Source organism: Lithobates pipiens, unplaced genomic scaffold (assembly GCF_037356315.1).
Source record: "Lithobates pipiens isolate NorthernLeopardFrog02 unplaced genomic scaffold, aLitPip1_a1.2 Scaffold_8, whole genome shotgun sequence".
Lineage (NCBI taxonomy): Eukaryota > Metazoa > Chordata > Amphibia > Anura > Ranidae > Lithobates > Lithobates pipiens.
This window is the reverse complement of record NW_027507903.1, coordinates 599,190,214-599,201,519: the sequence shown is the minus strand read 5'-3', so window position 1 is coordinate 599,201,519 and position 11,306 is coordinate 599,190,214. Positions and strand designations below refer to the sequence as shown.

Genomic DNA, 11,306 nt, shown 5'->3' with positions numbered 1-11,306 from the left:
CGGTGGCAGGGGGCCCAATAGGGAAGTATAGTGCAGGAAAGCTGACTGAAGATCACACAGGACCATCAAGATTCTTTTTTCTGCTTCCCTGTAAATCTACAGTGTAGATTTATTGCCCCAAGAACTTCTACCAGTGTCGGGACAATGTCATCTGGAGCCCAGGGCAAACATGCCAAATTGCCCCCAAGATGTATGAGCATTATGTGTCAGCAAAAATACCCTCACCCCCCCCCCCCCCAAAAAAAAAAAAATAGCACTCATCCGCATGCTAACCTCTTAAGCTTAAATTCCCCCTTCTCCCAATAAACATCCGCCCCCTACTAAAAATCACCTTCCCGGAACGAACCTTTGTCCCAGGCCTGACTTCTACTATAGCCCAGCCAAAACTGTTTTTCGTTTTGTATTGACTAATAGAACATGTCTGTTCCCTGCACTACTGCTCTTACTTGACAAATTAGCCACTGGTCTCTAGTTGTGTACTGGCTATGTTAACAGCTCTCCTACCACATGTCTTTGAATTAAGATCGATGAGTTTTGTCACAGTTGGCACTGTCAACCACCTTTGGCAAACTCACCTTTAAATATGGGTTTACACTCCCCAGCGAAGGATAAAAGCTTCCTGATGCAGAACTTTGAGAACCTGACCCAGGTCCAGCCGAGGTAAGGACAATAGCTGCAACGTCATTTTCAGTAGGCCTCTCCAAAATGTAGTTGACAGGAGCTGTTTTTTCATCTTTGTTGTAGGTAGGTAAAGGATCCTTATTCTCATATTCGCTTTGATGCCATTCTCCCTCCATATCTGTCAGCCTGTGGCAAAAACACACACAAAATAAAATAAAGGGATTCTGTCTCTAAAATTAAAAGTTACAATATATGTCTCCCTGCAAAGAAAATATTGAATACTCCCTGTCTACAGCACTGATCTCTGCAGTAGGGAAGAGATACTTGCAGACAGAGACATAGCAGGGCTCAAAATGGGAACAGACATAACTAAGGACTTATAGGCTGAAATGTGAAAACCTTTCTTATTTGCGTTTGGTCACTGTGGCTTCTTAATAAATATTACATTTTTTAAGAGCAATAACCGGAGTGCGGATATTCTTTTTCTCACATCTGTAGGGTGGAGGATTGCCCAGATGAGTCAGATTGGGTCAGCAATGACAGCTTATTTCTAGATTCAGCCAGTTCGCACTGAATCCAAGCTTATAATTAATTATAATAATTAACAGTTTAGACTGTTGATCCTAGGAGAATCCAATTATCTTAGAACAGTGGTCTCCAACCTGTGGCCATTTGCATGCTTTTTTCCAGCCCTTGGGGCACTGTTTCATCCAATAATACCAACAATGGAGCATAATTCTCCCCACTGACGCCAATTAAGTGGCACAATTCCTCCCAACGACACCAATGATGGGACACAATTCCTCCTAATGACACCAACAATGGGGTCCAATAACATCAATCATGGGGCACAATTCCTCCCACTAACACCAAAGATAGGGCACAATTACACCCTCTGAAACAAACTATGAGGCATTATTTTTTTTCCCACTGAGGTCTGGAACTTTTCTACTCCCAATGGCCACAGCTCGGCTTTCCTAAAGTCTGAAGGACAGTAACCTGGCCCTTTGTTTAGACAGTTTGGAGACCCCTGCTTTAGAAGATCAAGAAGGGTTTTTTTTTCTTATCCCCTTTTATTTATTCTGACTAAATATGTAGCCACACTGAATACTATAAAATCAGTTTTCGGTAGACTGTCCATTTTACTCATTGTTCTCCTTACCGTAACTTGTCAGAAGCATGTCTTCTTCGGCGCAAACATATAGACAGGATTATGATAATGATAAGAATCACAGCAAGACCAGCAACCACCCCGCCGATGACACCGGCTTTACTGACAGCCATCTGGCATTGGTCTCCTGTATACCAAAACTGGCTTGACGTCTCACAACTGGGGGAAAACAAGAATTGAAAAGTTTTAAAAAAAACCTTGGCTTACACAACGTAAGTTTCAACAAGCACATTGGCTATATATTGTAAATGTCAGTAATTAAAGTACATAAAAACACATTAACAAGTAGGAGGACCACATAATAATAAACTTTTTTTTTTTTAACAGGGCATGTATTTTGTGCCAATGGCTTATATATACATGCAACTATGCTGCAGGCACTAACAAACTGTACCATAGTCTTGGGGTAAGGAAGCCTTAGACCATATTCCTAAGAGGTTGTACGATAAGTGGGACTGGCCAGGAGATGGGCCAGAGAGCAGGCTGGGGGTTGGCCGCATCAAATCTGTCTGCCTGCACTCAAAGGAGGTAGCCAGAAGAAGACCAAGATGGCACCCGCACAGTGAATCACAGTAAGACAAGACTGGATTTGATGTCTGGTTGAGTGTGTGTTTTAAAACAATAACCCAAAAATGCAGATAAGAGGGAAAAAACATGGGTGTGGGGGGGGGGGGCGAGATGAATACCACTTTAATTTGAATACTGACTATCAGAAAAAAAATCACAGTTAAAAAATCCAACTGTACTGTTGTCTGACACAACTCCCTTGTTTTTATCTCCTTTTATCTCCATTCTCCCTTTTCCTTCACTTCCCCACTGTTACATTCAGCCTCTGGTAACAAAGAAAATATTTGGTACTTCTCGGTATAGGGTATGTGATTCCTTATGTGTGATTGGCCCAACGCTGTCACATGGGGGCTAGGAGTCTCACCAGCCCTCTGTAAGCTCTGACTGTAGGTATCTGGGGCTTTCACCAAGTTGTCTTTGGGTGAAAGGTAAACATGTGTTGCCTATAAAGTGAAACGTAAAATAAAGTGAAGCTGTTCCTGCAAGGGCATGACACTGATTCACTCCAATGTTAATTATTAATCATAAATAGTATTAATTATAAATGCATTTTGTAATAATAATAATAAAATAATAAGTATTATTAATATTATTATTACTAAAATACTGTTGAAGAAATCTCTCAAATGAAGACAGGAAGAGGCAAAGGCAAAGAAATAGCAAAAACAAAAAAAACTTACTAGCACTTGGGTCCTTTGTTGCTCACCAGGCATTGCCCCATGTTACATTCTATGAATCGTTGGTTAGAATTACTACAGTTGGTTACACACAGGAATCCAACGCTGGGGGATATAACACCATAAAAATACTGATGGAATTCCTCAGGAATTGTATCCACTGATGAACACAGGCCTATAAAATAAGGGAAATCATATTATTTTAAAGAATGAAAGCTGAAGTTTAATATACATATACAATTGTGTGAAAAAGTATTTGCCCCCTTTGTGATTTTCTTTTATTTTGCACTTTGTTACACTTAAATGACTCAGATCATCAAACTAATTGTATTATTAAATAAAGATAACTCGAGTAAATACAAAATTACGTTTTTAAATGTTAGTTTCATTTATTAAGGCAAAAATTGTCCAAACCTGCCTGGCTTTATGTGAAAAGGTAATTGCCCCTAAACCTAATAAATGGTTGTGCCATCCTTGGCGGCAAGAACTGCAATCAAGCATTTGCGATAACTGGCAATGAGTCTTTCTTTGTAGAGCAATTTTCACCCAGTCTTCCTTGCAGAATTGTTTTAATTTAGCCACATTGGAGGGTTTTTCAGCATGAACGGCCTGTGTAAGGTCATCATGATACAGCATCTCATTGGATTTAAGTCTGGGCTTTGACTAGGCCCCCCCAAAATCAAAATTTTGCTTTGTTTGAGCCACTTGGAGGTGGACTTGCTGTTGTGTTTCGGATCATTGTCCTGCTGCATATCCCAAGTGCACTTGAGCTTGAGGTCACGATCTTGATGATTAATGGTTCCATCAATTATGGTAAGTCATCCAGATCCTGAAGCTGAAAAGCAGCCCCAGACCACTACACTATCACCACCATGTCTGACTGTTGGTATGATGTTCTTGTTATAAAAATACTATATTCGTTTTATGCCAGATGTAACGGGATGCACACCTTCCAAAAAGTAAAATCAGTCCACAGAATATTTGCCTAAAAGTCTTGGGGATGACTAAGATTTTTTTGGTAAATGTGAGATGAGCCTTTGTGTTCTTTTTGGTCAGCAATGGCTTTGGCCTTGGAATGCTCCCATGGATGCCAATTTTGCCCAGTCTCTTTCTTATTGTTGAATCATGAACACTGATCTTACCTGAGCCAAGTAAGGCCGGCAGTTCTTTAGATGTTGTTCTGAGTTTATGACTCTGGCTGAGTCATGGTCATGCTCTTGGAGTAATTTTTGTAGGCTGGCAACTCCTGATAAAGGTTCACCACTGTTCCAAGTTATCTCCGTTTGTGGATAATGCCTCTCCCCATGGTTCACTGGATTTCCAAAGCCTAAAGCCCCATACACACTATCAGATTTTCTGCTGATTTTTGTCTTTAGATTTACCAAAACCATCTAGTGCAAGGGCCTGCCTGATTGCATACAAATTGAAACTCCTAAGGTTTGATCTTATAGTATATGGTTTTGGTAAGTCTGAAGGAAAACAAATCAGCAGAAAATTTGATAGTGTGTATGGGGCTTTAGAAATGGCTTTGAAACACTTCCTAGACCGATACATGTACATTACTTTGTTTCTAATTAGTTCTTGAATTTTTTTAGATTGTGGCATGATGTGTGGCTTTTTGTGATCTGCTAGTGTGCTTTACTTTGTCAGATAGCTTCTATTTATGGGATTTCTTGATTCAACAGGTCTGGCAGTAATCAGGCTTGGATGTGGCAAGTGAAATTTAACTCAAAAAATGTGGTTAATCACAGTTCAGTCATGATTCGACATGGGAGGGGGCAATTACTTTTTCACATAGGGCCAGGTAGGTTTGGACAGCTTTTTTCCTTCAATAAAAGAAATAATAATTTAAAAACGGTATCTTGGATTTACTCCTGTTATCTCTGTGTAATATTAAAATTCGTTTGATGATCTGAATCATTTAAGTGTGGGAAATATAAAAAAAAAAAAAAAATCAGGCAGGGGGCAAATACTTTTTCACAGCAATGTATATTTGCCTTTCCTAGTTTCTCTTTTCTCTCCTGGTTATTCATTTTTTAAATAAAACCTTTCTACTGTCATTACATCTTACTATACATGTTTAGGTTCTGCTTTAAAAAAATAAAGGAACCAATGTGTTTTTCCTATCTGTTCAAAGTACGGTATAATCACAGATTGTACCCTAAAGCTGACCTATTTATTTATTTTATTACAGGTATTTCTATAGCATCAACAATTTATATAGTGCTTTATTTAAAGAGTACATTGTACATTCACATCAGTCCCTGCCTTTAAGGAGCTTTCAGTCTAAGGTCCCTAACGCACATACTAGAGCCAATTTAGACAGGAACCAATTAACCTACCAGCATATCTTTGGAGTGTGGGTGGAACCTGGAATACCCAGAGAAAACCCTTGCAATCACAAGGAGAACATGCAAACTCCAGGCAGGTGGTGCCATGATTACGACTGAAAATAACCCCCCTAGTGCTGCCAGGCAGAAGCGCTAACCAGTTAAAATAGGAAGCATCAATGAATGCAGTTACATCATTTATCTAAAACCATCCATGGCACAGCAGCACTCATCAGGGTAAAGGGAAAGACTAGGAGCCAATTGGTTGAGCTGCATTAATTTGTTAACATGCTGACAGGAGTAGAGCTGTATAAGCAGAATAATGATCACATGATGAAGGTGCTGATGCTCCTTCATTGGGAATGTGTTTTGGCCAGTGCTGATCCTGTAGTAGACATTGCCAACCTAGTTGTGTTACCTGGAAAATGCCTCAAAAGACTGGCTGGGTAGAAGTAAAAAAATAATCTTTTGTAGGTAAAATGGTTTCTTCAATTGCAGTAGGTCAGCTTTAAAATAATTCTTAAAGTGATTTCCAAAAATCTGCCTTATAAATGTCTCTAAAGTAACAACGGTGCTGAAGTGCACAAGGTACTGTACTTGTGTTCTTATTTAACTGGTCTTTGTGTTCCTTTATAGTCCCCTTGGATCCTACACCTAGTTTTTGTTTTTGTTTTTGGGGCCTTGACTTTTGCCCAAGTCATTATAAACCACACCCATTACAACACTAATTTTATACCAATTCATTTTGGTTATTGATAAGAGGAGGTAGGGGCTTAATTTTAACTTAAATAGTAATCAAATGCCTTTTTACAGCTTGGGTAGAGGGATCAATTTACAGACTAATATGGGTACTGAAGGTACCATAAGCCGGTTTTACTTCTGAAAGATTATTATTTCAGATATGTTGTAGTGCGGGTCAAGTTTGCTTAATATGTAAGGCATGTATAACATACAGTATTTGTAAGGTGTGGTCATTAATAAATACAATTTCACACAGTTATGGGCAGTCCATCAAGCTCATTTACTGTACTCTGTTCTACTCTGAGGCAGAATATAATTACCTGATACATCAATGTCTTGACTGTTAACTGTTGTTCTGCTTGAGTTGAAGCACAAAATACCTGAAATAGGAGAGAGAAAGTTTTAGATTAGTTTCACATTTCCTTGATTTTCTTCAACAGTGAGACGTAGATTCTTCCACTTCTCTAATTGATTCAAAATATAAGACATTTTATTATATCACTACCAGTAGTATAGCATTTTCTTGCTAGAAGCATATGAGCTGGTGTCATTTTATTATAACTTGAGGGTCAGGGAGAAAGTTCTGGTGCTTGGTGACTGGCTCAGCACAGTCTCATGAACTGGGGTGAAAGTCCTAATACTTGGAGACTGGCTGAGCACTGTCATCTGGGGTGGGGAGAAATTCCTGGTGCCTGGGGACATGTACAGCACTGTCATCTGGGGTGGGGAGAAAGTCCTGGTGTTTGGGGACTGGTATGGCACTGTCATCTGGGGTGGTGAAGGAGTCCTGATGCTTAGTGACTGGCCCAGACCTGTCACATGGGGTGGGGAGAAAGTCCTGACACTTGTTGTCTAGTCTGGCACTGTCACATGGGGCAGTCCTCGGCCTTGTTAAGCCACAGGCCATGTCTTGGAGCTTGCACAGGGCTTTCTCTGATTACTTCTGGCTGAGCAGAGTAGTAGCGGTGAAAAGGAATGCAAGTGGTGCCTAGTTCTGCACGGACAAAGCATAGGTTTTATTTTAGTTACATTTGAAATCAATGATTTCAATTGTCATATTCTACAAAGAATAAAAACCCTGATGTATGCATATAATTATTCTGTATAATAAACTCACCTTCTGTTAATATGTCTGATGTACAGTTTACATCTTTCAGAGATTGATTAACTGTGTTCACAGCCTGTTTGTATTGCTCCTCTATTTGCTGGGAATCCACCATCAAGTATACCTCATGATCAACACGTATACTTCCCTTACTGTGAATATAAACATTAACAAATAATTAAGAAAACGTATATATACACAGCACATCATATCTGATTACTTATTAGAGGTATACACCTGATCAACACATCTATATATATATCGCCAAATGCACTGTAAATATAGGCTATGCGGAATGAAAAGTATATATATATATATATATATATATATATATATATATATATATATATATATATATATATATATATATAGTATATACAGGTGAGGTGAACAGAACCTTCAGTTGACCTCTTAGTGCAATGCAATCAGGCATCCCAAAGGCCATATATAGAGAAATATTAAGAACTGAGTCCAGGGTTGGTGCACTTAACATTTATTAAAAATCCAAACAAAAAATTACAAGTGTGCAAAACGTTTCATCTGCAACAGTTTCGGGCTAATTCGCCTTCCTCAGGCAGGAACATATATGAAATTAAGCAATTTCTTATATTTTCCTGCCTGAGAAAGGGTGTTAAATACTAAATACTTTGGCTTAAAACTCTTGTAAATGGAACATTTTATATGTTTGTAATTTTTTGCTTGGATTTTATTTGGATTTTTAATAAATATTAAGTGCACCATACAGTACAAACCCTTGCACCTATCCTGAATAAAAGTACCATTGTTCAGCAAGATTGTGTAGTAGGCACTTTGTGTTCTCTAGATTTGTATGGAAAATCTAAAATTAGTTTTCTTACCTAATAGAGGATATTCTGACTTCCTGAAAATTGAGGACCTTGGTTTTATAGAAATTATTCATCTGTAAAAAAAAAATAAGAAACACATTAACTTAATATATTGTAAAAACAGCTACATTTCTCCTATACATGTCTAACATTAAATAGTTCCTAATCCAAAAAGCTGAAAAACAAACTTTCTTCCTTTATGTTAAATACATTTTTGCCTCCTCTTTCAAAATATTGTTCATGAAATCCTCCCAACCCACAATCTGTTTATTAACAGTTCCCAGAATGATGACCAGTGCTGAGGATGCTTTAATAAATGCCCTTACCAACACTTGGTACTGCTACTGGCTCCCAATCAGTGACAGCCAGGTTCCCTGCTGGTAATCAGGAATCAGTCAAAGGGGTTTATTTACTACGTAAAACTGGGTGGTGCAAAAACTGTTACAGCTGTGCATGGTAGCCAATCAGCTTCTAACCTGCTGGTTCAAGTAAGCTTTGACAAAAAAGAACAAAGCCAATTGCAGTGGCAGCCCATCCATAGGGGGTGCACGGGCACCGCCCACCCCTATCTATGCATCTGGCCCCATAATCTACATGCAGGGTGATGGACGGATGGATTTCAATAGGGTTTTTTTTATTTAGAAGCACGTGATTAGAGCCTGAGGCCCTAATTGGCTTCAAAAATAGGTGGGCTCTTGGTGCAGAGCAATGGGGGGGGGGGTCCATGGTCAAATAAAAGTCTTCAGCCTATATATGAACATAGCCACCTTCTGGTGGCAGTGTTCCTCTGTAGTGTCATCTGTTAATAGTTTAGCTATCAGAATTAGTTGCAGTATTAAAAATAATTCATTCAAAAATAAATAAATAAAATAAGTAAAAATATCAACAAAAAAAAAGTTGCTTTTTTTTTTACATTTTTGTGTATTTGTCAGCCTACAGTAGAAACAAGGGAGTTTATGTTTCTTTAGAACAGTGTGCCAAATAAAAATCTTACAAACAAACAATATTCAATTTAGGCATTCTATTTGTCTTAGCATTTGATCTCTGTAATTCGAGATCCACTTAATATAGTAAGAGGACTCGCTTTCCACATAAGGAGCACTTTGAAGTGAAAATGTACCTCCTGTACCTATACATTGTAAAGCGCTGCGTAAACTGTTGGCGCTATATAAATTGTGTATTATAATAATAACAATAATAATAATAATAATAATAAAAAAATGTCCTTAGGCACCGAGCACTTTGTCACTATTTATTCCACATGGACTGTTATTTGAACAAATGTGCTTCTTGGTGGACTTTAATACTTAGTTTGTATGATATTGCACATTATAATTCATCAAATATTATGTATTGGTATAGTTGCACTTTGTGTATATGTTTCCTAGGTTTCTATTCATTTATAGGTGTTCTTATATGCATTCATTTGAACTTGCTGATTTGTATTGTCACATGGATAACGTCAGTGTTGGTGTATGCATATTTTATGTTCCATTTGTGCTTATTTTCGGAATAGTCATTTGTTTTTGAGATTTAAACATTTGAGATGTTTTCACATTCATAACATTATTAATATGTTAATTTACACAAGCTGGCCTGAACATCTTGGAATCAATGTCCTCTGGCAAACACAGAGTTAATGCATTTATTTTTGCCTGTTGATCATTCTAGATTTGCCTTTCTTGGATAGGGTGACAAGGCTTGTTCCCTCTATTACTGTAGGAGTTGTGTTGCTATTCTATGAGGCATGCACCTATTTTGAACTATAGGCTGATGTGCAAATGTACTGCATGCCTGCAGAGAACATGGTGGTGGAGTAAAGTATTGCGGCATGTGCAGTCTTGTGCAGTCAGTATGTGTAAATGCAAGCAAACTTCTCTTGTTTGGTCTTGGTTTTGTATTTACCCATGCAAGCATTTTCTTATATCTGTTGAATGAGTTCTCACTGTGAAATACAAAACACCCCCCCATAGGGACTGATATAAATATGTAAATATGTAAATATACAATGTATATGTAAAGCACTGCGTAAATTGACAGCGCTATATAAGTACCTGAAATAAAGTAAATCACCAGTTGTAAATAAAAGGAAAAAAAATCTTGGGAAAAAAGAAAACTAATGCCCCCACAACACGTAAGGGCTGGTAAGACAATATATATATATATTTTGGTCTTGGGTTTAGACACACATTAACAGTAAACCATAGATGTACCTGGTCTGTGAATCTGGTTACAAAGCTGATATATACACTGGTGTCCTTGTTTTTTAGGTCCTCTGTAAACTCTTCATTCGCAACGTAGACTGTCACCACCACTTTAATGAGAACTTTATCTGTGATGAGATATTATTAGGATATTGTTATAGTATTAACATCTACCAACCTTGCTGATGTAAAAAAACAAAGAAAAACAAACAAAACATAACTGTATAATAATACTAACATCATGATGTTAGTATGTGTATGTGTTTTAATTGTATACTTTGTTCTGTGTTTTTACTTTACATTTATAATGAGATTAACCAATCATTTTTATGAAGCCAATAACATTATACATGAATTCTTTAGGTATCTAAATATTAATTATAATTGAATATTGGATCACAATTTTTTTTTTTTTTTATTTACTAAGCACTTTTTACACACTTAAATTGTATTTATATACAAAGTTTTTTTTTATTTTTGAGTTTTGGGTAAAATACATAATGATAAAAAAAAACTAGCAGGTCTGTGTCTTGCGGCAGCGATTACCCTTCACTTATGGTCCTGGAGATAAAAAAAAGCAAATCTTAAAGAAAAAAAAAAAAGCAAATCTGACCAAATTGGGCTCAATTACTGTCGTAGACATTGTTGGAAAGGGTATTCTCAATGGATGATTTCAGAGCTGGGGATGAGGGCTTGTCCCTCGAAATGCATTGGCTTCTACTAATTATAGTTAGCCGTAGAGGCCTTTCTATAAACATGTGTACAACCCATCAAACTCAGAAAAGATGTAAGAGAGCTAAGTAAACTGCCAGACTGCAGCCGTATAAACTGTCACAGGAAAATTCAAAACAAAAAAGATGTCATCATCGTGTTAATACTTTTTATTAAGGGTCCAACAGGGGCATACAATCCTGCAGACAGAGAAAGTTGACGTTTCAGCCTGGGTGGACTAAGGTCCACATTCTCTGTCCTTAGGATTATAAGCTCCTGTTGGACCTTTAATAAAGAAGGTTTTAAGAACATTAAGACATCCAGGTTATGAAGA

General features: G+C 37.6%; 1 protein-coding gene across 3 annotated transcripts in view; it reads right to left on the bottom strand.

The window, feature by feature from the left end:
• The window catches only part of LOC143961274 (uncharacterized), a 102,018-nt gene that overhangs the window by 67,308 nt on the left and 23,404 nt on the right, over positions 1-11,306 (bottom strand). Inside the window, exons 10-16 of one of the 3 annotated variants that reach the window (XM_077470525.1) lie at positions 10,271-10,389; positions 8,070-8,131; positions 7,225-7,364; positions 6,428-6,487; positions 3,040-3,211; positions 1,784-1,951; positions 576-807 (exon numbers count right to left, since the gene is read on the bottom strand). In XM_077470525.1, the coding sequence (XP_077326651.1) occupies positions 576-807; positions 1,784-1,951; positions 3,040-3,211; positions 6,428-6,487; positions 7,225-7,364; positions 8,070-8,131; positions 10,271-10,389 (953 nt within the window). The remainder of the gene's footprint in view (positions 1-575; positions 808-1,783; positions 1,952-3,039; positions 3,212-6,427; positions 6,488-7,224; positions 7,365-8,069; positions 8,132-10,270; positions 10,390-11,306) is intronic. The other 2 variants (XM_077470523.1, XM_077470524.1) reach the window with 2 other exon arrangements.